This window comes from Thunnus thynnus, chromosome 18, assembly GCF_963924715.1.
Source record: "Thunnus thynnus chromosome 18, fThuThy2.1, whole genome shotgun sequence".
Lineage (NCBI taxonomy): Eukaryota > Metazoa > Chordata > Actinopteri > Scombriformes > Scombridae > Thunnus > Thunnus thynnus.
In genome coordinates, this window is record NC_089534.1 from 333,369 (window position 1) to 360,868 (window position 27,500).

The 27,500-nt window shown below is 48.0% G+C and overlaps 2 protein-coding genes across 4 annotated transcripts in view; both read right to left on the bottom strand.

Annotated features, from left to right (window-relative positions):
* Nucleotides 1-286: 286 nt before the first annotated feature.
* On the bottom strand, nt 287-14,204 carry LOC137169519 (MAP/microtubule affinity-regulating kinase 3-like). The gene is made up of 18 exons (XM_067572749.1): nt 13,678-14,204; nt 10,488-10,667; nt 10,356-10,409; nt 9,833-9,881; nt 7,854-7,919; nt 7,676-7,746; nt 7,521-7,577; nt 5,417-5,551; nt 5,221-5,322; nt 4,459-4,578; nt 4,237-4,336; nt 3,329-3,441; nt 3,155-3,251; nt 2,896-3,074; nt 2,680-2,759; nt 2,352-2,588; nt 714-1,392; nt 287-679 (listed from the first exon to the last, which is right to left on the bottom strand). The coding sequence occupies exons 1-17, from the start codon at nt 13,726-13,728 to the stop codon at nt 1,026-1,028; spliced, it is 2,058 nt and encodes a 685-aa protein (XP_067428850.1). The 5' UTR covers nt 13,729-14,204; the 3' UTR covers nt 287-679; nt 714-1,025.
* A 4,708-nt stretch (nt 14,205-18,912) lies between these two features.
* Nucleotides 18,913-27,500, bottom strand: part of LOC137169673 (tumor necrosis factor alpha-induced protein 2-like) — a 10,875-nt gene continuing 2,287 nt past the window's right edge. For all 3 annotated transcript variants that reach the window (XM_067572979.1, XM_067572981.1, XM_067572980.1), the window contains exons 3-13: nt 27,088-27,500; nt 25,857-26,068; nt 25,135-25,249; nt 24,486-24,608; nt 22,759-22,853; nt 22,584-22,676; nt 22,385-22,499; nt 21,833-21,958; nt 21,580-21,729; nt 20,855-20,979; nt 18,913-20,154 (exon numbers count right to left, since the gene is read on the bottom strand). The exon at nt 27,088-27,500 is cut by the window's right edge and continues 30 nt beyond it. In XM_067572979.1, coding sequence (XP_067429080.1) covers nt 19,965-20,154; nt 20,855-20,979; nt 21,580-21,729; nt 21,833-21,958; nt 22,385-22,499; nt 22,584-22,676; nt 22,759-22,853; nt 24,486-24,608; nt 25,135-25,249; nt 25,857-26,068; nt 27,088-27,500 — 1,757 coding nt within the window. In that variant the 3' untranslated portion in view covers nt 18,913-19,964. The remainder of the gene's footprint in view (nt 20,155-20,854; nt 20,980-21,579; nt 21,730-21,832; nt 21,959-22,384; nt 22,500-22,583; nt 22,677-22,758; nt 22,854-24,485; nt 24,609-25,134; nt 25,250-25,856; nt 26,069-27,087) is intronic.

The following is a 27,500-nucleotide window of genomic DNA, read 5'->3' on the forward strand; positions in this document are numbered from 1 at the left end:
CCAATAATCAATCATCATCTATGACAGGTAGAGATAGACAGAGAGAGAGAGACAGCTGTCTACCTGTCTCTCTCTCTGTCTCTCTACCCGTCTCTCTCTCTGCCTCTCTCTACCTGTCTCTCTCTCTCTATACCTGTCTCTCTCTCTCTATATACCTGTCTCTCTCTCTCTGCCCGTCTCTCTCTCTCTCTCTACCTGTCTCTCTCTCTGCCTCTCTCTACCCGTCTCTCTCTCTGCCTCTCTCTACCTGTCTCTCTCTCTCTATACCTGTCTCTCTCTCTCTATATACCTGTCTCTCTCTCTCTATACCTGTCTCTCTCTCTCTCTCTACCTGTCTCTCTCTTTCTCTACCTGTCTCTCTCTCTCTCTCTACCCGTCTCTCTATCTCTACCTGTCTCTCTCTCTGCCTCTCTCTACCTGTCGCTCTCTCTCTCTACCCGTCTCTCTCTCTATCCGTCTCTCTCTCTCTACCCGTCTCTCTCTCTTTCTCTCTCTACCCGTCTCTCTCTCTCTCTACCCGTCTCTCTCTCTACCCGTCTCTCTCTCTCTCTCTACCCGTCTCTCTCTCTCTCTACCCGTCTCTCTCTCTCTCTCCACCCATCTCTCTCTCTACCCGTCTCTCTCTCTCCTTCTTTCTACCCGTCTCTCTCTCTCTCTCTCTACCCGTCTCTCTCTCTCTCTCTACCCGTCTCTCTCTCTCTCTCTCTCTCTACCCGTCTCTCTCTCTCTCTCTACCCGTCTCTCTCTCTCTCTACCCGTCTCTCTCTCTCTACCCGTCTCTCTCTCTCTCTACCCGTCTCTCTCTCTCTCTAACCGTCTCTCTCTCCACCCGTCTCTCTCTCTCTCTCCTCCCGTCTCTCTCTCCACCCGTCTCTCCCTCTCTCTCCACCCGTCTCTCTCTCTCTACCCGTCTCTCTCTCTCTACCCGTCTCTCTCTCTCTCTCTCTCTACCCGTCTCTCTCTCTCTACCCGTCTCTCTCTCTCTCTCTCTCTACCCGTCTCTCTCTCCACCCGTCTCTCTCTCTCTACAGCTTGAGTTCGTCAGCGATCTTGGATGCGATGTTCTTAAAGGCGATGGACGTCCCTGAGATCCGTTTGAAGCGGACGCCGTTGAGCGAGAGGCGGGGCAGTTTGCACACCTCCATCTCCCATTGGACGAGGCTGTCGGCATGCCCGTCGCCGTGGACGCAGAGCAGCAGGAAGTGCTCGCGCTGCTCGTAGTCGCAGTTGTTGGCGTCCAGAACTTTCCTGATCTCCTTCATCATGTCCGCCGGCTCCAGAGACGACGTGGTCTTCATGCTCCAGGTGAAGCGCAGGGAGCGAGGCTTCGACTCCTTCAGCTGAGGAGGTGCAGGAGACGCAGGCTCCTCCCTCTGATCGGACACCGGACGACTGAGAGGAGGAGAGGAGGAGACCGTTAATGACCAGAGCTGATCCACCTCCAGTAACAGCTGGAGGAACATCTGATCACTACCGTCTATTACTGGGTTCTGGTTTGGGTTCGGGTCTCGTATCAGCTCGGGTGGGTGCAGGTATTAAAACACTAAGGATGACACGGTTAGGACACTGGTGTTACTGGTGTTACTGGTTACACTGGACATTTCACAAACTAAGATATTCGTCAGTGATGCTTCCTTTGATCTGCAACATCAGACTCTTAGATCTTCCTGGTCTTTAAGAGTTAGTGACGGCGGTTTCAGGCTGCCGCCAGCAGCTCGTCCTCCGCGTTCAGCCGACCGCCGCTCAGAACCAGAACCGGAGCAACTCGCCCCCCATCTGGAGAGACACACCGAGAGCAGCTGCTGGCTAACAGCTGGCTAACAGCCGGCTAACAGCCGGCTAACAACTAGCTAACAGCCGGCTAACAGCCGGCTAACAGCTAGCTAACAGCCGGCTAACAGCCGGCTAACAGCTAGCTAACAGCTGGCTAACAGACGGCTAACAGCTGGCTAACAGACGGCTAACAGCTGGCTAACAGCCGGCGTTACGTTTGTTTACAGCAGCAGGATGGAGAACAGACGTCTCACTCTGATACTCTGCTGCTGCTGCAGACGGTCCGTCTATAACGGCACGTCATGTAACCGGGGACCAAACACCAGTAACACCAGTAACACCAGTAACACCGACCATCGCGGTGAAGCCCTGAACCACATCATACGAGGAGGAAACAAGGAATAAAAACGGAGTCAGAAGCAAAAACTGGAGGAAGGTGTTCTGGTTTGTGACACACAGCCAGGACCAGGACCAGGACCAGGACCAGGACCAGGACCCCAGGACCAGGACCAGGACCAGGACCCCAGGACACCAGGACCAGGTCCAGGACCAGGACCGGTGCTGGCTGTGAGGCGTACCTGCGGCTGAGTCTGGAGGTGAGTTTGGAGAACAGGTAGTTGGCCCCTCTGGTCCGTGATTGGTCATGTGAGCCATTGTAGGTGGCGGAGCGGCGTTCTCTCAGCTGGCCGCCGTGGAACGTGCTGCGACTCGCCGTCCCACGAGGGAACCGCAGCCGGTCCGGGGGCGTGGCTCCACCGCTCACGCTGTGGGTAGAGGCTCCGCCCACCGACCTCTGCGTGGGCGTGGTTGTCGCGCTGTGGGGGGAGGGGCATAGAGAGAGGGGGAGGGGTTACTCACTGAGTCAGTTCTGACCTCAGATCCAGATTCACCTGTTTCCTCTGGTACCTGGACTCCTTCCCGTTCTGGACTGCAGAGTTCCTCTCGCTGCAAACATACGTGTTCCTCCTCGTCATGCTGGACCCACCCTGAAACACAGACCAGGACCCATTAGTCCAGGACCCATTAGTCCAGGACCCATTAGTCCAGGACCCGTTAGAGACTGGGACCTGCCCTGAAACACGCAGGTCTGGAAGGATCTGGGTCAGACCGTCTGATACTCACGGTGGGCGTGGATGACTTCTTCCTCCGCTCGGGGATGTCGGCCATGTTGGGGTTGTTGGCGTTCGCAAGAAGTGGACTGCCCCCCTCCACCGGACTGGACCTCCTACTGTGACCTCCGACCTCCTTCTTCACCTCCTCCGCTGCCGTCTGAGACCTCCTGGGGGGGCCGGCCGAGGAACCTGTCGGAGCGGAGAGGAAGAGTTTAACAAACAGCCACCTGCATTCTGGGTCAGTTCCTGGTCCTGGTCCCGGCTTGTACCTTGGTCGCTGCACCTCCTCTGTTTAGAGGAGGAGGAGGAGCGCTGGGCGAGGAGGTGCGCCGGAGACGGGCTGCTGCCGGGCGGACGAGCCTCAACCTGCGGGAAACATCACGTTATCACGGCTGCTCTACATTAGGAAGCTCTACTCTCCTGTTACCACGGCGACCTCTGACCTCGGCTGACTTGCGTCCCAGCAGCAGGTAGGTGGCGGTGATGTCATCGTACTTCATCTTAGTGAGCGAATCATTGATCTTCTCTCTGGAGTAACCCATCCCCACCATCACGTCTGAAACACAACCAGAGGACATCAAACTCAACGGACTCTTACTCAGAAGTTCAGCAGGATCAACTCGTGTTTATTCACATTAAATCTGAACTTAAAATAACTCGTATTAGAAAGACGAGACGGCTCCAAATTTGGATTTTCTTGATCAAATCTCTTATTGTCTTCCTTTCGGAGAAGAGTCGACGTTCTGTTATATAAATACCACACGCTACAGTGTTCTGGAGCTTTCAGCAGTGAGCACATGGTCCTCGCCGACAGACTGAACCAATGAGAACGTTTGAACATCTACAGCTCCACGACAACTGAGCAACGTCCCTCTGAGGAAGACCATGTGATACAGGAGGAAAGTTCAGGAACCTCCATGTACGGACAGACGTGGCGAGGAGTGACGTCACCCGCCGGTTTGAAGCCCCGGAGCTTCCAGATAAGGAGCGCAGGGTAGTTGAAGCTAATGCTTACTGGGAACACTGGGCCCAGCCCACTTAGGCTATCGTTAGCAACGTTAGCTAAACTGTGCTAACGGGGCAGGTATTGTATCGAGTAACAATACCTAAAGTAACGTAAAGCAACTATAAGTCTTCAAATCTTATTAACGGAGAATTAATTTCAGCAGACTTATTAGAGGACCTGGATGTAGACTGAGACCAGAACCACTTCCTAGCAGCCGTCGGTGGAGCTTTAAGGTTCCTCAGCTTGGACCTGATGAACTGGTTCTGGATCAGACTGCTGTGAGCAGGTCTGGCAGCAGGTCTACTTTACACCTGACTGTGTTTGTATGAATGTGAGTCTGAGTACCGATCCTCTTCTGGTCTCTGATGTCCTGCTCCGGCTCCAGGAAGGGCTTCAGGGTCTCTTCGTCATAGCCGGCGTTGATCCAGCGATCCTTCATGATTTGCTGAAGAGGAGACAGTGAGATGAAGGATCAGACAGTCTTAACGGAGAGTTTATAATAATATGAAACATGCTGGTTGTACTGATGATGATGATGATGATGATGATGTGTCGGGTTGTTCTGACCTCCAGAGTTCCTCGTTTTCCCGGGTTCAGCACCAGGAAACGTTTCAGCAGGTTTTCACAATCGGTCGACATGTAGAAGGGAATTCGATATTTACCACGCAGCACTCGCTCTCTCAGCTCCTGCAGACAGGAAGTAAAGACACCAGAGACGTCAGACACGCTGCTGGACACAAAGAGAGTAAATATAAAGAACAGAGGCTCCAGGACGCCTCCCTGAGGGACTCCATGAGCAGGACTGTTCCTTTAAATCTACACAACTTCCTCCAGGAAACTGTTCGAGCTTCAGTTTCACTAAATTACAGAAACTTCTCTGAATGAAACGTCTGAATCAGCAGCTTCTTGTGGTTTGGACCAATCGTGGTGTTTGGTGTGGCGACAAATCTCACCTGCCAACAAACACGATGCCATAGACGAGCAAAACTGTTCCCAAACGTTTCCAGATGTTCCCAAATGTTCCCAGATGAGGTTTGATGCCTCAAACATAAACATCCAACTAGATTTATTTTAATAACATTATTGATGATTTTATTTGCTGCTGAAAGTTTATTTAATAAAAGTCGTTACATGTGACTCTTCACTGGTTCCAGTTTCAATAAATCACATTATTTTACTTTGCTTGCAATGTTTCCCAGTTCGAGAGACGTAAACATTAAACAACTGTATCACAACTTCTGAGAAAAGCAACTTTCAGCACAAACATTTGTGGCCTCAATGATCAGCAGAGCGCTCTGAGATCCTGGAGGCTCTGATGTCATCTGTTACCTTCAGGTTCTGTCCGTCAAACGGCAGAGAGCCACTGACCAGCGTGTAGAGAATCACTCCCAGACTCCACACGTCCACCTCCGGACCGTCATACTTCTTACCCTGAAACACGAGCGCACATTAACACATGCTGACTGTCAGCTGATGGACGCACGAGTGCACGAGTGCACGAGTGCACGAGGGCATGAGTTCGTACCTGGAAGAGCTCAGGTGCTGCGTACGGAGGAGAACCACAGAAAGTGTCCAGTTTCCCACCGACAGTGAACTCGTTACTGAAGCCGAAGTCTGCGATCTTAATATTCATGTCTGCATCCAGGAGGAGGTTCTCTGCCTGCAGGAGGAGCAGCAGGAGAGAGAGGAGGAGGAGGAGGAGAGAGGAGGAGGAGAGAGAGAGGAGGAGGAGGAAGAGAGAGGAGGAGGAGGAGAGAGAGGAGGAGGAGAGAGAGAGGAGGAGGAGAGAGAGGAGGAGGAGAGAGAGAGGAGGAGGAGGAAGAGAGAGAGGAGATAGAGGAGAGAGGAGGAGGAGGAGAGAGAGGAGGAGGAGAGAGAGGAGGAGGAGGAGAGGAGAGAGAGGAGAGAGAGGAGGAGGAGGAGAGGAGAGAGAGGAGAGAGAGAGGAGATAGAGGAGGAGGAGGAGAGAGAGGAGGAGGAGAGAGAGGAGGAGGAGAGAGAGAGGAGGAGGAGGAGAGAGAGAGAGGAGAGAGAGGAGGAGGAGGAGAGGAGAGAGAGGAGAGAGAGAGGAGATAGAGGAGGAGGAGGAGAGAGAGGAGGAGGAGAGAGAGAGAGGAGGAGGAGGAGAGAGAGAGAGGAGGAGAGGAGAGAGAGGAGAGAGGAGGAGAGGAGAGAGAGGAGGAGGAGAGAGAGAGAGGAGAGAGGAGGAGGAGGAGAGAGAGAGGAGGAGGAGGAGAGAGAGGAGATAGAGGAGGAGGAGGAGAGAGAGGAGGAGGAGAGAGAGAGAGGAGGAGGAGAGAGAGAGAGGAGGAGGAGGAGAGAGAGGAGATAGAGGAGGAGGAGGAGAGAGAGGAGGAGGAGAGAGAGAGAGAGGAGGAGGAGAGAGAGAGAGGAGGAGGAGGAGAGGAGAGAGAGGAGGAGGAGAGAGAGAGAGGAGGAGGAGGAGAGAGAGGAGATAGAGGAGGAGGAGGAGAGAGAGGAGGAGGAGAGAGAGAGAGAGGAGGAGGAGAGAGAGAGAGGAGGAGGAGGAGAGGAGAGAGAGGAGGAGGAGAGAGAGAGAGGAGGAGGAGGAGAGAGAGAGAGGAGAGAGAGGAGAGAGGAGGAGGAGAGAGAGAGGAGATAGAGGAGGAGGAGGAGAGAGAGGAGGAGGAGAGAGAGGAGATAGAGGAGGAGGAGAGGAGAGAGAGGAGGAGGAGGAGAGAGAGAGAGGAGGAGAGAGAGAGAGGAGGAGAGGAGATAGAGAAGAGAGGAGAAGAGAGAGAGGAGAGAGTGGAGATAGAGGAGGAGGAAGAGGAGGAGAGAGAGAGGAGAGAGAGGAGGAGAGGAGAGAGGAGGAGGAGGAGGAGAGAGAGAGAAGGAGGAGCAGCAGGAGGAGCAGGAGGAGGAGGAGAGGAGAGAGAGAGGAGAGAGAGGAGAGAGAGGAGAGAGAGGAGAGAGAGAGAAGGAGGAGCAGCAGGAGGAGAGGAGGAGGAGGATAGGAGAGAGAGAGGAGAGAGAGGAGAGAGAGGAGAGAGAGAGAAGGAGGAGCAGCAGGAGGAGAGGAGGAGGAGGATAGGAGAGAGAGAGGAGAGAGAGGAGGAGGAGGAGAGAGAGAGAAGGAGGAGCAGCAGGAGGAGCAGGAGGAGGAGGAGAGGAGAGAGAGAGGAGAGAGAGGAGAGAGAGGAGAGAGAGGAGAGAGAGAGAAGGAGGAGCAGCAGGAGGAGAGGAGGAGGAGGATAGGAGAGAGAGAGGAGAGAGAGGAGGAGGAGGAGAGAGAGAGGAGAGAGAGGAGGAGGAGGAGAGAGAGAGGAGATAGAGGAGGAGGAGAGAGAGGAGGAGGAGAGAGAGGAGAGAGAGGAGGAGGAGGAGGAAGAGGAGGAGGAAGAGGAGGAGGAAGAGGAGGAGGAGAGAGAGAGAGAGAGGAGGAGGAGGAGGAAGAGGAGGAGGAAGAGGAGGAGGAGAGAGAGAGAGAGAGGAAGAGGAGAGGGAGGAGGAGAGAGGAGGAGGAGGAAGAAGAGAGAGAGAGAGAGAGGAAGAGGAGGAGGAGGAGGAGGAGGAGGAGGAGGAGGAGGAGGAGGAGGAGCAGTAGTTAATGTATTGTGATGGTGTGTTTACTGTCAGCTGGTAAATGTGAGTTGGATTGGTGCTACCTTCAGGTCTCGGTGGACGATGTGTCTCTGGTGACAGTATTGAACCGCCGACACGATCTGCAGACAGACAGGAACAGACCAGAGAACTACAGACACTACTGTATTATGGGATGCAAGGGTGTAACCATGGTAACAGCTGTGCGTGTGTGCGTTACCTGTCTAAATTTAGCTCTGGCCTCCTTCTCCTTCATCCTCCCATGAGCTACGAGGTAGTCAAACACCTCACCTGCACACACACAGACACGGGTCATGTGACAGCTCACACACCTCAGAGGTCAGAGGTCACGACTTCACCTGGATTCAGTTTACAGGTAAAGAAAAGGGGCGACTCACCTCCACTGGCGTACTCCATCACCAGATACAGAGTCTTCTCTGTCTCGATCACCTCAAACAGCTTCACTGGAGACAGACGGGTCAGACAGGTGAGACAGGTGAGACAGGTGAGACAGGTCAGACAGGTGAGACAGGTGAGACAGGTGAGACAGGTGAGACAGGTCAGACAGGTCAGACAGGTGAGACAGGTCAGACAGGTGAGACAGAGAGAGAGGTGAGACAGGTGAGACAGGTGAGACAGGTGAGACAGGTGAGACAGAGAGAGAGGTGAGACAGGTGAGACAGGTGAGACAGGTGAGACAGAGAGAGAGGTGAGACAGGTGAGACAGGTGAGACAGGTCAGACAGGTGAGACAGGTGAGACAGGTGAGGCAGGTCAGACAGGTGAGACAGGTCGGACAGGTGAGACAGGTGAGGCAGGTGAGGCAGGTCGGACAGAGAGAGAGACAGGTGAGACAGGTGAGACAGGTGAGACAGGTCAGACAGGTGAGACAGGTGAGACAGAGAGAGAGGTGAGACAGGTGAGACAGGTGAGACAGGTGAGACAGGTCAGACAGGTGAGACAGAGAGAGGTGAGACAGGTGAGACAGGTCAGACAGGTGAGACAGGTCAGACAGGTGAGACAGGTCAGACAGGTCAGACAGGTGAGACAGGTGAGGCAGGTCAGACAGGTGAGACAGGTGAGGCAGGTCGGACAGGTGAGACAGGTGAGGCAGGTCGGACAGAGAGAGAGACAGGTGAGACAGGTGAGACAGGTCAGACAGGTGAGACAGGTGAGACAGAGAGAGAGGTGAGACAGGTGAGACAGGTGAGACAGGTGAGACAGGTCAGACAGGTGAGACAGGTGAGACAGAGAGAGAGGTGAGACAGGTGAGACAGGTGAGACAGAGAGAGAGGTGAGACAGGTGAGACAGGTCAAACAGGTGAGACAGGTGAGACAGGTGAGACAGGTCAGACAGGTGAGACAGGTCAGACAGGTCAGACAGGTGAGACAGAGAGAGGTGAGACAGGTCAGACAGGTCAGACAGGTGAGACAGGTCAGACAGGTGAGACAGGTGAGACAGGTCAGACAGGTGAGACAGGTGAGGCAGGTCGGACAGGTGAGACAGGTGAGGCAGGTCGGACAGAGAGAGAGACAGGTGAGACAGGTGAGACAGGTGAGACAGAGAGAGAGGTGAGACAGGTGAGACAGGTGAGACAGGTGAGACAGGTCAGACAGGTGAGACAGAGAGAGAGGTGAGACAGGTGAGACAGGTGAGACAGGTCAAACAGGTCAGACAGGTGAGACAGGTCAAACAGGTCAGACAGGTGAGACAGGTGAGACGGGTCAGACAGGTGAGACAGAGAGAGAGGTGAGACAGGTGAGACAGGTGAGACAGGTGAGACAGGTCAAACAGGTCAGACAGGTGAGACAGGTGAGACAGAGAGAGGTGAGACAGGTGAGACAGGTCAGACAGGTGAGACAGGTCAGACAGGTGAGACAGGTCAGACAGGTCAGACAGGTGAGGCAGAGAGAGGTGAGACAGGTCAGATAGGTGAGACAGGTGAGACAGATGAGACAGGTCAGACAGGTGAGGCAGGTCAGACAGGTGAGGCAGGTCAGACAGGTGAGGCAGGTGAGACAGAGAGAGGTGAGACAGGTGAGACAGGTCAGATAGGTGAGACAGATGAGACAGATGAGACAGGTCAGACAGGTGAGGCAGGTCAGACAGGTGAAACAGGTGAGACAGGTCAGACAGGTGAGGCAGGTCGGACAGGTGAGACAGGTGAGGCAGGTCGGACAGAGAGAGAGACAGGTGAGACAGGTGAGACAGGTGAGGCAGGTGAGACAGGTGTGACAGGTGAGACAGGTGAGACAGGTGAGACAGGTGAGACAGGTGAGGCAGGTCGGACAGAGAGAGAGACAGGTGAGACAGGTGAGACAGATGAGACAGGTGAGACAGGTCAGACAGACAGGCTCAGGTTTGTGTTGTTACTCACCAATATTTGGATGATTTAAGATCTTCATTATTCTGACCTCTCTGAAGAGCTGAGAGACAGGCAGGTATGTGTTAGACAGACAGGTGTGTGTCAGACAGACAAGTGTGTGTCAGACAGACAGGTGTGTGTCAGACAGACAGGTATGTGTTAAACATACAGGTGTGTGTCAGACAGACAGGTATGTGTCAGACAGGTGTGTGTCAGACAGACAGGTATGTGTCAGACAGGTGTGTGTCAGACAGACAGGTGTGTGTCAGACAGGTGTGTGTCAGACAGACAGGTGTTTGTCAGACAGACAGGTATGTGTCAGACAGGTGTGTGTCAGACAGACAGGTGTGTGTCAGATAGACAGGTGTGTGTCAGACAGACAGGTGTGTGTCAGACAGGTGTGTGTCAGACAGACAGGTGTGTGTCAGACAGACAGGTGTGTGTCAGACAGACAGTATCAGTAACTAATCAATCACATGAGCAGCTGAGTGATGTCACACTGTATCAATCTGTGATCGGTTGTTGAGTTTCTCACCTTCTGCAGGCTGGTCGGGTTCAGCTGAGTCTTATCAATGATCTTGATCGCCACCTGTCAGGGAGACATGATCAATATTTCTGTTCCTGAGGTTATACAGCTGCCTGTCTGTCTCTCGGGGACCTGTCTCACCTCTCTTCCTGTCTGGATGTGTCGCGCTAGCTTCACTTTAGCGAAGTTTCCCTTCCCGATGGTTTTCAGCAGCCGGTAGTTCCCGACGTGCGGCGTCTCGTCCGCGGCGGACGACGAGGAGTTTTTACCGCGGGCGGAGCGGGACGATGTGTTAACACGGCCATCGTCCACTGAGGCATGCTGGGTAAAAAACAGACAGACAGTTATATTTTCAAATGATCAGCTGATCGGAAAGCAGCATGTGTTCGGCACAGGACAGGAAGCTTCATGTGATGAACACCGACACACCTGCAGACAGGTAAACACACCTGCAGACAGGCAAACACACCTGCAGACAGGTAAACACACCTGCAGACAGGTAAACATACCTGCAGACAGGCAAACACACCTGCAGACAGGTAAACACACCTGCAGACAGGTAAACACACCTGCAGACAGGCTAACACACCTGCAGACAGGTAAACACATCTACAGACAGGTAAACACATCTGCAGACAGGCAAACACACCTGCAGACAGGTAAACATACCTGCAGACAGGTAAACATACCTGCAGACAGGTTAACACACCCGCAGACAGGTAAACATACCTGCAGACAGGTAAACACATCTACAGACAGGCAAACACACCTGCAGACAGGTAAACACACCTGCAGACAGGTAAACACACCTGCAGACAGGCTAACACACCTGCAGACAGGTAAACACATCTACAGACAGGTAAACACATCTGCAGACAGGCAAACATACCTGCAGACAGGTAAACATACCTGCAGGCAGGTTAACACACCCGCAGACAGGTAAACATACCTGCAGACAGGTAAACACACCTGCAGACAGGTAAACACACCTGCAGACAGGTTAACACACCTGCAGACAGACTAACACACCTGCAGACAGGTAAACACATCTGCAGACAGGTAAACACACCTGCAGACAGGTAAACATACCTGAAGACAGACTAACACACCTGCAGACAGGTAAACACACCTGCAGACAGGTAAACATACCTGCAGACAGACTAACACACCTGCAGACAGGTAAACACACCTGCAGACAGGTAAACACATCTGCAGACAGGTAAACATACCTGCAGACAGGTAAACACACCTGCAGACAGGTAAACACATCTGCAGACAGGTAAACACACCTGCAGTCAGGTAAACATACCTGCAGACAGGTAAACACACCTGCAGACAGGTAAACATACCTGCAGACAGGTAAACATACCTGCAGACAGGTAAACACACCTGCAGACAGGTAAACATACCTGCAGACAGGTAAACACACCTGCAGACAGGTCATCATCATTACTGTGGCTGTTTCTGCTTGTACTCTTCCTGCCTGCGTTATTTCTAACTGATCCGCTTAACAAACAGTTCAGAATATCTCCACGTGTTGTTCTGTCAACTGGTTTTTAGCACCGCTAACGAAGCTCCGCTAATTCAGTGAGGAAGACATTTCACTTCCTGTGAATAGTTCACAATAAAAGTCTCCCGTTATTTGGTCATTTAAAAGCTTTTAATATGAAGCAATAAAGCAGGAAATGTTGGGTTTGCATCAGCGGTAACTTAACACGACTCTGATAGGCTGCCCCTCAGCAGGCTTCCTGAAAGCTGGCCAATCAGAACAGAGTGGGCTCATCGGGAGGCGGGCCTTAAAGAGACAGGAGCTAAGACTTCCTGTTGGAGACTGAGGTTTAACTGAGGGTCTACGTAAAGGGCCAGTAGAAGGTAAATAAGGAGCTTTTCTTGATAACACTTTATTTTAGATCCCCTAATTTTATACTAACTTCCTGGAAGGTGTTTCAGACATTTGCAGGTATTTAATGGTTGATTTTTAGGACAACTGGTACAAATTATAAGATAAAACTGAAAAAGTGTTAAGATATAAATACCGGTGTAAAACCGACTTCTACACGGAGTGTTGCATTATGGGTTGTTTGTAGCATTAATGTTGCTAGGCTAGCGAGTGTCTTACAGTCTGTTTATAATGAGCGTGTCATTAGTCCAGTTTAACCTGCAGCACTTCCTGAAAACGAGTCCAAAGCGTCAACGTCTCTGCTGCAGAAACTGAATATATCAAGCTGCCAAATACACCGAGACAGATGACGAGCAGCTCAGAAAGACCAACAGACAGTCGTATTAATGTTAACTACTGCAGGAAATCCTTCTTACCGCTGCCGAGAGGCTGGAAGGAGAGTGTGAGGAACGTTATGTATCTAAACTACAATGTGAGTTATATTCTAAAGTAACGTTATTTGTGAAAAACAGCTGTTGGACGAGGTGGGATCATCTAATAATCAGGATCGTCTTATATTTATATTATTATTTATATTCATATGCCATCAAGAGCTACTGTGACTAAACACACTGAAGAACATCTGGAGGAGAAACATGAGCTCAAAGTCAAGCTAACGTCACAACTTCGGTCTGTCAAAAGCAAAATGATCAAGTGATATCAAACTATATCATAATATATTAGATAGTTTCAATAATGTCCTAGAAGTAGCTGCTGTGTAACTGTTCATTCTCAGGACTTTACCTAAACATGAAAGGTTAAATACCTGCAGATGACCCTGAACATTTCCAGAAAGAATAAAATAAATCAAGTGTCACCCAGATCTTATCTCCTCAGTCAGGAACACCTGACAAACCTTCGCAAAGAGATCCACTGGATCCTCTTCAGGCTTTCAAAACTTCTCAAGAACATCCAGAACCTCCCAAAGACCATGTGGAACCTCCGGGGCCCTCAGGGGCCTTCAGTGGCCCCCCAGGGCACCAAGAACCCACTGTAGGAGCGCTGTAATATCTACCAGGACACCTGTAATCCTCTCAAGGATCCTACAAACCTTCTCAAGGACTAAAAATCCTCAGACCAGGAGAAACGGATCACTCATGTCCCACAGAGAGCCCTCACACCTCCTCAGACTGCTGGGAACTGTAACAACACCTGGAAACATTTCAGTTATTCTTAATAACTCACTGAAAACCTTTAATTCACACATAAATGTCTTAATACCTCCTGTTATCACCTCTTGATGTGTTCAACTATGTGAGTACGATGACGACTCCATCTTATTCTTCAATGTTAATGTGCTAAATGATGATTTAACAGATAGAATAACATGCTAGTTTCGTCTTGTGTAAGTTAATTAAAGCATTAGGAAGTTACATGTTGAGGTAAACTCACACTCTCTGCGTCCCGCTCGCTGACGGTGGGCAGCGGGGTCCTGGCGGACATGTTACCCGGGTCAGAGTGAGGCAGGTCCGGGCATGAAGCCGCTGGTCCGCCCCGGAACACCTGCCTGAACTTCTGCGGGCTGCGGTGACTTCAGGTCGGACTTATCTGAGCAGGATATCAGCCGACATCCCTGGTTCCAGCCCGGGCAGCAGGACCGGAGCGTTACCCGGCCCGGCGCGGCGCAGCTCGGCTTGTTTTCCGGCAGTTTGTACCGGACATGGACCCGGAGTGCAGCCGAGCAACAGTTCCTCTTTGCGGGCTAAGTTAGCCGGATATGTCGCTGGCTGCCCGGCGGGACCGGCTGTCTGTGACTCCGGAGCAGAGCGGGTCCGGGTCTGTGTGCTGGTGTCCGGCGCGGCTCGGCTCGTTGAGATGGTCCCGGTTCGGTTCGGCTCAGTCTCTCCGGAGACTCTCTGCTAGCCGCTCCGCTAGCCACATCCAAGATGGCGAAGCAACCAAACCCTGCGCGCTGACGGGAAGTGACCTCAGAGACAGCGTGCCACGTGATTGGCTGAACGGGCCGAGCAGCGGCGTCTGTTGTTGCTAGGGTGACTCATGGATGAATAATAAGACCTTATAATAAGTTCTTATTATATCCAAGGATGACATACAGAAAACAATAAAAACGATTAAAAATAACATTAAAACGATTTAAAAATAAAGATAAAAACAATGAAAATAATACAAATGACAAAAATTATTTAAAAAAAACAATCAAAATGATTAAAACTATAAAAATGATATAAACAATAAAAAAGATAATGAGTCTGTTTCGTTAGATATCTACTTTTTTTATCTTGTGCGCACAAGATAATTTACTTTAATTCAACATTATTCATTTAACCCTTTATTAATGATTCATAATCATTTATAACTGCAGGACTGCTGATCAGTTATTTATTATTTATAACATTTCATTGTTATGTTGTATGTTAGAGACACATATGATTGTATAGTACATTGTTTAGGGGCTCAGAGAGAGACGATGTAGAAAGACTTAAAATAAATAGATTTATTAATTTTATCTTTATGTATTTAACTTCATTGTTCCCGTTCAGTATTTTTAATTTAATCCATAAATGTTTGTTTTCAGACATGTGTGATGTCATCGTTATTCTCACTGGTTTCATTTCACTGTTCTATAAATCACATCATGCTACATTAAAGCACATATAACATAAAGTCAAATAAAATATAAATGATAAAATATGATATGTGATAATATTTTAAAACAGATGACTCAACTTCTCATATTTGTTATTGATGTTGTTGAGAAGAATCAGGAATCAGACATGAGACAGTCAGTCATTAAACCAACAGTCAGTGTGTTTGTCTTGCTGTAATCATTCCTCCTGTTCATACTGACCATTAGAAGATCCCTTCATAATGACCTTACAATGGAAGTGATGGAGGACAAAATCCACAGTCTGAAGCTAATATGAAGCTTTAGCGTCCAAATGAGTCAAATCAAGTAGATATCTTTCAACGTTACAGTCTTTTTAGTGCCAAAGTTCCTCTTTTTGTTACTATACTTCCACCTGCAGCTCAACAGGGAAACACTGTCCGAGGAAACACAAAGAGGGAATTTGATGCTAAAAAGACTGTAAATGTGTCAGATATCCACTTGATATGACTAACTCAGACTGCTGAAGCTGAATAGAAGCTTCACACAGACTTTTAAATGACTGTGTGGACACACTGTGGATTTTATCCTCCATCACTTCCATTGAAAGCACATTTGAAGGATCTTTTAATATCCAGTATGAACAGGAGGAATGATTACAGACACCTGACTGCTGGTTTAACTGGAAACACTGGAAACACTGGGAACTGGTCCTTTAATATTTATTATTACATCCTTACAACAGTAATAATAGTGATGTGCAGCATGTGACCAGCAGGGGGCAGCAGAGCGTAACTGACACACCTGGACTGACATCCTCAGTGCAGGTGAGTCACATGACCAGCAGGTGGCAGCGCAGCTCACATGATGTTTGACAGGAAGTTGTGTCTCTGATAGAAAAATCCATGTATTAGTTAAGTAGATATGGTCATATGTATGTATGTATTTGGCGGCAGGGCCTTGAGGGGAACACTATAATAGACATATGGACATCATGGTCATCATGTGGAAGTGAGAGATCTGGGTCTGGGGCTGTTAGAAGGAATCTGTAAACAACTAGAGGTGCCTCCCAGGGCATCAAGGCCGTCAATATATACTAGTGTCTTTCCTTTGTCTTGTCAGAATTCTCCACGGAGACTCTGCGGACTCTCCGTGTCTACAACATATGTTTGGTTTGAATTAAAGAGACGCTTGACTTCAACCAACCTCAGTCTATTTGGTCATTTTTACCAAATATCATTTTGGTCCTTCGAGCCGGATTCCTGGATGTGCTTCTCGGCCCTCTTTCCAAGCCGGAGCGGAGTAGAGTCGACATAGGTTACAAAATCCTTTTCCTGCTACGTTCAGAGATAAAGGCGCTTGCGGGCTGGAGAGGGTCGGGAGCCCCACGGATTCCTTTGTGAGGTGAGAAGTTTGTCTCTTTAATCAACAATTGAGTTGTGTAAAAGGCCTGAATTTGTAAGCCCAGCCTCAAGCTATGTGGGAGAGAGTTTAGTGGTGATTTTAAACGGCTGTATAAGACTGGCAACCCTCGGGAGAGTGAAGGGAGAATAGGTGTGTCTACCTAGGTTAGAAGTGTGAAGAGTGTCAATCTAAAAAGACATATATAAAATATATAAAAATAAAAAAAGGGGGGGGGGGGGAATAAGTAGCTTACATTAAAACAAAACAAACCAAAAAAAAAAACAAGAAACAAATAACAAAAAACAAATAAAAAATCAAATTAAAACAAAAAAAAACTACAAAATTTTTCTTTTATATCAAACGTAGGTTGGGATCTTGGTATAGAAGGTAGTTATTAACAGTGTCTCAGTGAAATAGCCAGACAAGGGTAACCTAACGGTGTCAACAAATTGTCTGGAGACTGGAAACCTAACGGTGACAACAAAAGTCTACATTTCACTGATTGGACCAGTTGCTGTTAAGGGAAAATAGTGAGATAAAGTCAGAAAAAAAGGGGTGAAGTATGGGTACAAATCAAAGCAAAACCCCGAAAAATGGGTGGACGGGGGATGCAAAATTCATGTACACGATGAATGAAGAGAGCGTGCAGTACCTTGACAAATGGAAGAAGAAATATAAGTTTAAAGGGGGACTGTATGCAGACGACTGTAAAAAACTGTTACAGGCATACTTGTGGCTAGAACAGGCAAAGAAAAGGAGAGAGTGCAGAAGACGAGGAGAAACTTTTGTCTATGGGCCAAGTAAAACAACAAGATGATGATGGAACTAATGCTGTGGCAGGCTCTGTTGTCTTGCACTCTGTTGTTGTTAAACAGGTACAGGAAACCGCTCCGATCCCCGACCTCGCGTCATCCTCGCCTCCGACCACACAGCGCACCCCGCCACCTTACCAGGAAGGAGCCGCAGCTTGGGAACAGATAAGTGGAATCATATTCTGTATCTCAAAAAGCACCTCTATCCTGATCTGAAGGAGAACAGAGAAGGGTTATTCTCGCAAATGCTAAACACGCTGAAAAAGTTCTGGAAAATGTAGATCAGAAACATAAAGTAGAGGTGTTTTATAATGACGGTGAGAATGATGATGGTTGCTTTTTCTCTTCTGAGTCCCGCAGGAAGGAAATTATTTGCTATCGCTGTGGGAAAAGAGGCCACATCGCCAGAGAATGCAGAAGTCTCATTCCAGCTGCGGACACCAGGCGGGGCAGAGGTCGAGGTGGTGGACGGGGCAGGAGAGGACGCGGGGGCCGTGGAGGCGGTCGGAGGGAGAAAAGAGAACATGATGACAGAGAGAAGGATGAGGAGCAGGACTTCTGACCAGCTTCCCCTGCAGAATCAGGTCATGCAATCACACACACACATACAGAACAGAAAACAACAACTGAAGATGCTGACTATGATTCTGAGGAAGTGGAGGGATCAGAGTTTATATCGCAAGGAGAAGTGCTACATTTGGAATCTGTTGAAGTAATGTTAGCTGAGTGGGATGACAAACCTTTTGTGACTCTGCTGGTGAGGGGAGAAAAGTGAACCTTTTTGTGTGATTCAGGAGCTTGCAAGACGGTGTTGAAGAAAAAAGAGTTGCCTGACAGTAGTCGGTTGACAAAACAAGAACTATCAGTAGTGTCAGCTTCAGGACATCGGGTGTCGGAGAGATTGACAGAAAAAACAAAACTAACTGATCCAGTAACTGGTTTTTCAGTAATGTTGAATGTTTGGTACTCAGTGATTGATTTGACGAACGCATTTGTTACCATTCCTTTGAGCCCTTTACGTTTAAACACAGACGATTGACGTATTCAAGACTTCCTCAAGGGTTTCAAGATAGCCCTACTATCTTTTCACAAGAAATTAAAAAATGTATTGACCTTTTTGAACCTCCTGAAGAGGAGACTTTGACTTTGGCCTTGTTGAGATATCTAGCTGCAGTTGGTGTTAAAGTCTCTAAGTCTAAACTCCAGCTGTGGAGTCAGGAGGTGAAATATTTAGGCTACACGCTAACTCCTGAAGGCCGTGTGTTGGATGGACAGAGGAAAACAACTATTCTGCAGTTACCACAGCCTACAACAAAGCGAGAGATGATGTCTTTTCTTGGTACTTGCAACTTCTGCAGGTTATGGATTGCTAATTATGCCGAAATTACACAACCATTACAGAATATGATTTATGGTAAAGCAATGGCTGCTTCAGATAAGGTGGTGTGGACTGAGGAGGGCGAGCAGGCTTTCACAAAGTTAAAGCAGTTGATAGCTTCTTCATCTGTACTTGCCTTACCTAACATGAAAAAGGATTTCATACAAACAGTGGATTGCAAAAATGGTTTTATGACATCTGTCCTGTTACAGGAGTATGGGGATAAATTAAGACCTGTTGCGTTCTACTCCTCCAGACTTGACCCAGTAAGCAGAGCCCTGCCCGGATGCCTGCAGGCGGTGGTGGCAGCGGCTATGGCATATAATATGTATTTATATTTATTTATTTATATTTATTTATATTTATTTGTTTTTCTGTATCAGTTTCTGTGAATCTGTATGCTCAGGTTGATCTGTTTATGTTACGTTTTTCTTCTTTGTTTATTTATTTGTCTTGTTTTTATTGAATCTATTTATCTTGTAGTTTTTTTTATTTTAAATCAACATTTGTCCGAATAAAAAGTTTAAAGTGAAACATCTGGAACATGATGATGATGATGAGGAAGAGGAGGATCAATGTTTTCATGTGAACGTGTCAGCTGATCAAACGGCCGGAGGTCACATGACTCCCAGCTGACATCTGAACCCTCTACAGATGTCACAGTGATGTCATCATGATGTCATCACCGAGCATCATCATCACCTGACTTCATCAGATTTTATTTTTCTTTGCTCGTGTTTCAAAGAAAAACAAACACAAACTCAGTTTCCTCTTTTATTTCCCGTCTGTTGTTTTCAACGTTATTGATACATCAGATCAATCATCATATTGATTCAGATCACAGTGAAACGTTGGACTTTAAATAAACAACAAACAAACATCAGCAGGACGTCTGAACCTCAAACTGAGCTGATCGATCGATCGATCGATTGATTGATCTGATTGGTTTATTCTTTCCTCAGAATCCGTCTGATTGTTGTTGTTGTTTGAAGTCAAAGTTTCACGATGACGTTTGTTCTTAAAGGTCATCAGCTGATCAATATTTCATATTTATATTCACACTTTCACTCAATGTTTGAACTTATTATAAGATGTGTTTGTGTGTCGTCATCCTGTGTTTCACTGCTGCACAAATGATTTGAAATAAAGTCACTGATTGATTGATTGATTGATTGATTGGTAGCCAGCTACGTTACAGCACATTAAACACGACCATTCAAACAGTTTTCTTACAGTTTGATAAAGAAAAGGAACAAAAAGGGACCCAGAGTTGAACCCTGAGGAACTCCACGTCTTTATATTTCACACCTGAAGCTTTTTTCTGAATGTTTCACATGTCTCGCCTTCAACATGGCCGCCTGTTACTAACGGCAACCTCTTTCAAATAAAATGTCCAGTCTGTACCGTAAACATGAACTTTACAACATGACAAACAGAAACACTGTTTACTGACTGATGCTGGTTACATGCTGATGTGCTGATGTGCTAACATGCTAACATGCTAACATGCTAACATTCTTCAGGTCTTCAGCCCCATCTGGTTGATCTTGTTATTGATCCATTTGACTTTGACCATGGAGAAGAACGGCGGGCCGTGATTGGAGGAGGCATCGAGGGGGCGGTTCTCCTCCACGCTGTGCCTGATGGAGCGAACGTCAGCAGCTGATAGGCCGGTTTTCAGAGAGAGCAGCGCCGACACGTGAGCGTCACTGAGGAGAGACGACCAAGTTTTTATTTTTCTCTTTGAGTTCTGAATGGTTTTAAAACAATAACGCTAAGCGTCGTCTGATTCACACCTGGTGGGCAGGTGAGTGTGTGTGTTCATGGTGCTGCAGGGTTTTTGTTAACCTGACTCCTCAGTATTTTTCTGTGACACCTGAGTCCCGCCCGCTGCACCTGCTGTCCCCCATGGCAACCAGGTGGTTCTCACACAGCTGATTCAGGCCACAGGTCCAGTGTTTGCATATGAGAGCACACACTGACCTGCAGCCTGTACAACACAGAGTGGTACGAGGAGGAACAGGTGTGCACAGGTACAGACGTCCTGTCTGAAGGTGAAAGCCAGCGTGTTGTAAACAAACACTTCCTCTTTATTTATAATAAGCAGCTTCCTGGTTGGAAGGTCAAAGATCATGTGATGAAGAAAGAATAAAAACAACAGAACAGGAGAAACATGAGAGATGGCAGGTTTGATCATAACGAGGAGACCTGACAGTCCGCACTCAGGGCGACACAACGACCCACACACATGTTCCTAATTATCACTCTGCCTGTCTGTCTGCCTGTCTGTCTCTCTGTCTGCCTGTCTGTCTGTCTGTCTGTCTCTCTGTCTCTCCGTCTCTCTGCCTGTCTCTCTCTCTCTGCCTGTCTCTCTGTCTGTCTGTCTCTCTGCCTGTCTGTCTGTCTTACCTGAAGTCGGGGAACGTCCTGCTCAGTAAGACGACCTCCAGCTGAACACTTCCAGGATCTTGCAGACGCAGAATCTCAGCGATGCTGCAGAGCATCGAACCGAGCCAGGAGGAGTCACTGCAGCCCTGAGGACACACATACTACACTGTACTACTGCAGTAGTACTACTACAGTAGTACCACAGTAGTACTGATACTGTAGTACTGCAGTAGTACCACTGTAGTACTGATACTGCAGTAGTACTACTGATACTGCAGTAGTACTACTGCAGTATCAGTAGTACCACTGTAGTACTGATACTGCAGTACTACTACACACATACTGACATGTTTACAGTCGTATCAATGTTGTTTTGTTTACACATGATGAACAAACAAACCTCATCAGAGCTGAAACTACCTTCATACTGAGTGCACGTGTGTGAGCGTGCACGTGTGTGAGCGTGCACGTGTGTGAGCGTGCACATGTGTGAGCGGGCACACGTGTGAGCGTACACGTGTGAGTGTGCACATGTGTGAGTGTGCACGTGTGTGGGCGTGCACGTGTGTGAGCGTGCACGTGTGTGAGCGTGCACATGTGTGAGTGTGCACGTGTGTGAGCGTGCACGTGTGTGAGCGTGCACATGTGCGAGCGTGCACGTGTGAGTGTGCACATGTGTGAGCATGCACGTGTGTGAGCATGCACGTGTGTGAGCGTGCATGTGTGTGAGTGTGCACGTGTCTCACCCCCTCAGCAAAGAAATCGTTGATCTTTCGGGAGTCTTCGATCATCCGCTGAGCTCCGCCCACCTGCTGCTCTCTGCTCTTCCTCCTGGTCTTCATCATCCTCTTCACATACTGAAGAGCCACATCCTGATGGAGGACAGACAGCACAGCCTGCAGACAGACAGGTAAACAGACAGACAGGTTAACAGACACACAGGTAAACAGACACACAGGTAAACATACAGACAGGTAAACAGACAGACAGGTATCTCACCTGTCTGCAGGCTGGTTTCAGGTCACTGAGGTCACTCAGGTGTTGGTTCAGAGAGTCCAGCAGAGAGTCCACGACAGGAAGTGACCCGTCCAACCAACCAGACGTCCACAGCTGACTGCAACACACCTGAACACACACACACACACACACACACACACACACACACATACACACACACACACACACACACACACACACACACACACATACACACACATACACACACACATACACACACACACACACACACACACACACACACACACACATACAGGTGCAGCTCTTTCAGACTCATTTTTAAACCTGATTTGTTTACATTAACATTCATGTGAATCAGCTGTCAGCAGCTTTAGATTAACAGCGATTTATAGACATTATTGACTTTATTTTATTATTATTAATATTATTATATTTTGATCCCTGTCGCCATGGTTACATGTCATTTCTTCAGTTTGAAGTTTAAAACTTGTTGTCAGTAATAATGTTTGTATTCATGAGTGAAACTGATATTTTCTGTGTAATCATGTTGAACCAGCGTGAGCAGAGTTGTACCTTCAGCTGGCTGGGACAGGTGAGACACCTGTACCCACAATCCTTCAGGGCAGACAGAGTGTCCAGACAACGGCGTCTCTGCTGCTCCGTCACACATGTTCCTGTGATGTAATCCCTGAGGACAGGTGCACATACAGGTAGATTTTATCGTTCAATACTCTGCAGGTGGCTCCATGAGAGGTGCAGCAGGTAATCTCACCTGAACTGCTCCTCGCAGACCAGGTGAGCTTTCATCACTGAACGGACGTTACCGTGGTTACCCTTCACAAAGTCCTCCATAGACTTCTTATAGCTGAAACACAGGACACCTGTCACAGGTGGAGACTGGCAGTGTTTACATACAAACATGTGCTGTGTGTTCGGGGCGGGTCTACCTGCTGAGGAAGAGCTCCAGGTGAGCTGTGATCCTCTCAGCTTTGCTCTGCTCTCTAATCACACACCTGAACTCATTCAGGGAGCCGTCTAACACCTGGAAACACAAACACCAGGATATATCCATCACCCCAAACTGGAATATAAAGGTAAACCTGCTGCACACCTGTTTAAACTACAGGTGTTTCATACGGAGCTCCTGTACTAGCGTTATTCCACTGGTGTGACACCAGTAATCACCCTGTATCACACCTGTAATGACCTCGTCTCACCTGTATCGCACCTGTAATGACCTCGTCTCACCTGTATAACACATGTAATGACCCCGTCTCACCTGTATCACACCTGTAATGACCCCGTCTCACCTGTATAACACCCGTAATCACCGTGTCTCACCTGTATCACACCTGTAATGACCCCGTCTCACCTGTATAACACCCGTAATGACCATGTCTCACCTGTATCGCACCTGTAATGACCGTGTCTCACCTGTATCGCACCTGTAATGACCCCGTCTCACCTGTATCACACCTGTAATCACCGTGTCTCACCTGTATCACACCTGTAATGACCCCGTCTCACCTGTATAACACCTGTAATGACCATGTCTCACCTGTATAACACCTGTAATCACCGTGTCTCACCTGTATAACACCTGTAATGACCGTGTCTCACCTGTATCGCACCTGTAATGACCCCGTCTCACCTGTATCACACCTGTAATCACCGTGTCTCACCTGTATCACACCTGTAATGACCGTGTCTCACCTGTATCGCACCTGTAATGACCCCGTCTCACCTGTATAACACCTGTAATGACGGTGTCTCACCTGTATCGCACCTGTAATGACCCCGTCTCACCTGTATCACACCTGTAATGACCCCGTCTCACCTGTATAACACCTGTAATGACCCCGTCTCACCTGTATCCCACCTGTAATGACCCCGTCTCACCTGTATCGCACCTGTAATGACCCCGTCTCACCTGTATCGCACCTGTAATCACCGTGTCTCACCTGTATCGCACCTGTAATGACCCCGTCTCACCTATATCACACCTGTAATGACCGTGTCTCACCTGTATCACACCTGTAATGACCCCGTCTCACCTGTATCACACCTGTAATGACCCCGTCTCACCTGTATCGCACCTGTAATCACCGTGTCTCACCTGTATCGCACCTGTAATGACCCCGTCTCACCTGTATCACACCTGTAATGACCGTGTCTCACCTGTATCACACCTGTAATGACCCTGTCTCACCTGTATAACACCTGTAATGACCCCGTCTCACCTGTATCGCACCTGTAATGACCCCGTCTCACCTGTATCACACCTGTAATGACCCCGTCTCACCTGTATCGCACCTGTAATGACCCCGTCTCACCTGTATAACACCTGTAATGACCCTGTCTCACCTGTATAACACCTGTAATCACCGTGTCTCACCTGTATAACACCTGTAATGTCCGTGTCTCACCTGTATAACACCTGTAATGACCCCGTCTCACCTGTATAACACCTGTAATGACCCCGTCTCACCTGTATAACACCTGTAATGACCCTGTCTCACCTGTATCACACCTGTAATGACCCCGTCTCACCTGTATCACACCTGTAATGACCCTGTCTCACCTGTATAACACCTGTAATGACCCTGTCTCACCTGTATCACACCTGTAATGACCCCGTCTCACCTGTATCACACCTGTAATGACCCCGTCTCACCTGTATGACGTCTATAGCCAGTGGACTGAAGTAGTAGTGGTCGATGAGCTCAGGTGTTTTGCCGCTCAGCCAGCTCTCCTCTTCTTTCTTCAGCGCTGTGTTGAGCCACAACTTCACTTTGTCCTGAAGGAAAGAAAAACAGCTCAACATGTTTGTCGCCACTTTACAGCATCAAAATACTTTCAATTTCTGTACAAAACTGCAGTTTTCCATTTGACACAATGACGCAGAAATAAAGAACAAAGAGTCCTGAGTTTGAATGTTTAGTTCTGGTCAATATCAGCACCATCATTTCCTTTTAAGACCGCTTGGAACATTAGAAGCAGCAAAATATAAAGCAGACATGTGTGACATTTTTATAGCTCTATATGAGTAATTGATCATAACTTTAGATTTCCATCAGACAAACAGACTTTTAAAGTTCTGATAGACATTAATGTGGAAATCCAGCTTGTTCCAGTCGTTTGATGTGTTTAAGTGTCTCACAGTTTGTTCTCATACGGATCCTGAATGGATTATTCTTGTGAAATAAACACTGTGACAACATAAACAAAATAATTTCAATGTTCAACATGATGAATGCAACATAAACACAAACTGGGACAGTGTGATGTCACACCAGTACCCAGCTGTCTGCTGGTCTGGTCACCTCTGTGTGGGTCAGATACTGCTCCTCCAGCCGGGTCAGATCGTCCTGCAGCAGCAGAGAACCCAGACAGGCCGTCTTTATCTTTCCCTCCAGTTCTTCATGTTTTAATATGTCACTGAAGGAGCAAAAACACACAGCTGGATGTTAGACTGAAGCATCTGGTTTTTATCAGGCCCACAATAATCAGAACCAGACTTCTGAGGCATCAGTTTGAAGCTGGTTTCAGACCAATGAATCACTGCCTGCATCTCTGATCTGATCAGTAATTCACTGAGAATGATGCAGTTGATCAATTTAATCTATTATTGCATCAGATTATTATCTGTTGATCAGGATGTGGAGCCGCCTGGTTGCCTGCTGCAGCTCAACCAGGAAATCTGGTTCATTTGACTAACTCAGACTGTTGAAGCTTCATATTAACTTCAGATAGACCTTTAAATATATTTTTGCACAGAAGGAAAGTAGATTCTGTCGTCCATCACTTCCATTGAAATCAAACTATGAAGGGATCTTCTAATGGTCGGTATGAACAGGAGGAATAATTACAGCATTAAACCTGTTTCAAGGTTCATTTGGGCTCCTGACTGTTGGTTTAAGATAGACAGAAAAATGGTGAAACTGTCCTTTAATGCATCTTAGCAGCCAGCAGAGTATTTACATCATGGTTCGAGTTTAAAGCAGGAGGCTATCACAGCTACAGTCAGTGTGTGTCAGCGTCTCACTGTGGGTAGCAGTGGTTGACCCAGAACAGCAGGTAGCTGCAGTCGTCTGGTTCCAGACCCGAGGCGGCGAGCCGGATCAGCCGAGCGGAGAATCTCTGCTGGTAGAGTCCGGCGTACACGTTCAGGATGTCCATCTGAGGAGGGTAACAGTCCTTCACCATCCTCACCACCGTCAGCAGGTCCTCCTTCACACGCTTCCCCAGACGACACACCTGCACAGGTACGATAGCGGGAGTCCTGAGAGGCCACGTTCACGTCTGTAATCTCACCAGTCAAACTAAACGATGCTGAAAGGTTTTCACAAAGCTGCTGAGACTCTTTTAGTGCTTCAGCTGAGCTTCATCAGCACAGATACACAGATATATAAAGACACATTTCATTCATATTTCAACCTTTTGTCACAGATTTTAAGACAGAACAACCAAACAACAACAAAGCCGAGTTTTATCTGCCAGAATCAATTATTGCTCAATAGATAACATATAAATCATGATGTAAATCATAACGTATGACGATGCAGGACATCTTCCCTCTGTCGGAGGAAAACCTCCGTTTACATACTGATGAATTTAACAGAGTTTACCGGTTAGCATCTGCTGCTTATTATTTATGATTTCTTACGACTCATAAACTCTTTCAGCAAACATTTAACATAATTTGGTGTTTTAGCTCCATGTAAAGTGAATAAACTTGATGTTTCCAGATAATGTTCGTCTGTCTTAACGACACAGTTTACACATTTTTATAACTGCTGATTTATTAAATTGCAGTTCTACTCAATGAAACACGACACCAAATAAAACCTCAGTAATATAATATATAACAAGTCTGTATTTTAATAAACATTATCAGTGTCAGTCATTATTTATAATTAAGCTTCTTCTGTCGTCTTTTGCTCTTCGTATCTTCATGTGTTTTGATGTGTTTGTTAAATATAATGATGTTTTATGATGTGTTAGAGTCATCAGACTAATGGCACCATGTTCAAATAAATTATTATTATTGTTATTGTTAGTATTAATTAACTGTCAAACAAACTGGGGTCTGATACTTCTGGTCTGAGGAATCAATCTCACAGACAGCTGATTATTATTACAGCAGAGTCTTTACCTGCATCATGTGACCGACTCAGGATCACCTGGACGTCCTCTATCGTCTCTCAGACGGAGGAGCTGCCTTTGGTGCTAAAACGCTTTGTGAAATCCTGCCAGACCAAATACTGAGGACTCACCTCCCTCTTCACAGGTGAGGACAGCTGGTCAGCTCCTCCTGACTCGTCGTCTGCAGCCTCCGTCAGTCTGGACTCCACCATGTTACACAGCAGCGTGTTGTGACTGCTGAGACACTTCTGAGGACGCCACGCCGGCACTCGGCCCGCAGGACGCCCCGCCCACCGCCGGTCCTGCTCCTCCTGCTGCTGGATGGAGGCCACGGCGCTCCGCAGGGCCCCCACCTCCCCCGAAGAGGAGGAGGAGGAGGAGGAGGAGGAGGTGAAGGTGTTGTGGATGACCATCAGTATCTGCAGCTGCAGAGCCTCCAGCTCTCTCTGCAGCTGGTCCTCCTCCTCCTCATCAACACAGTCCTGACAGAACAGCTGCTCCTCCCTGATGATCAGCCTCCTGCTGGTCTCCTCCAGCTGCTCCT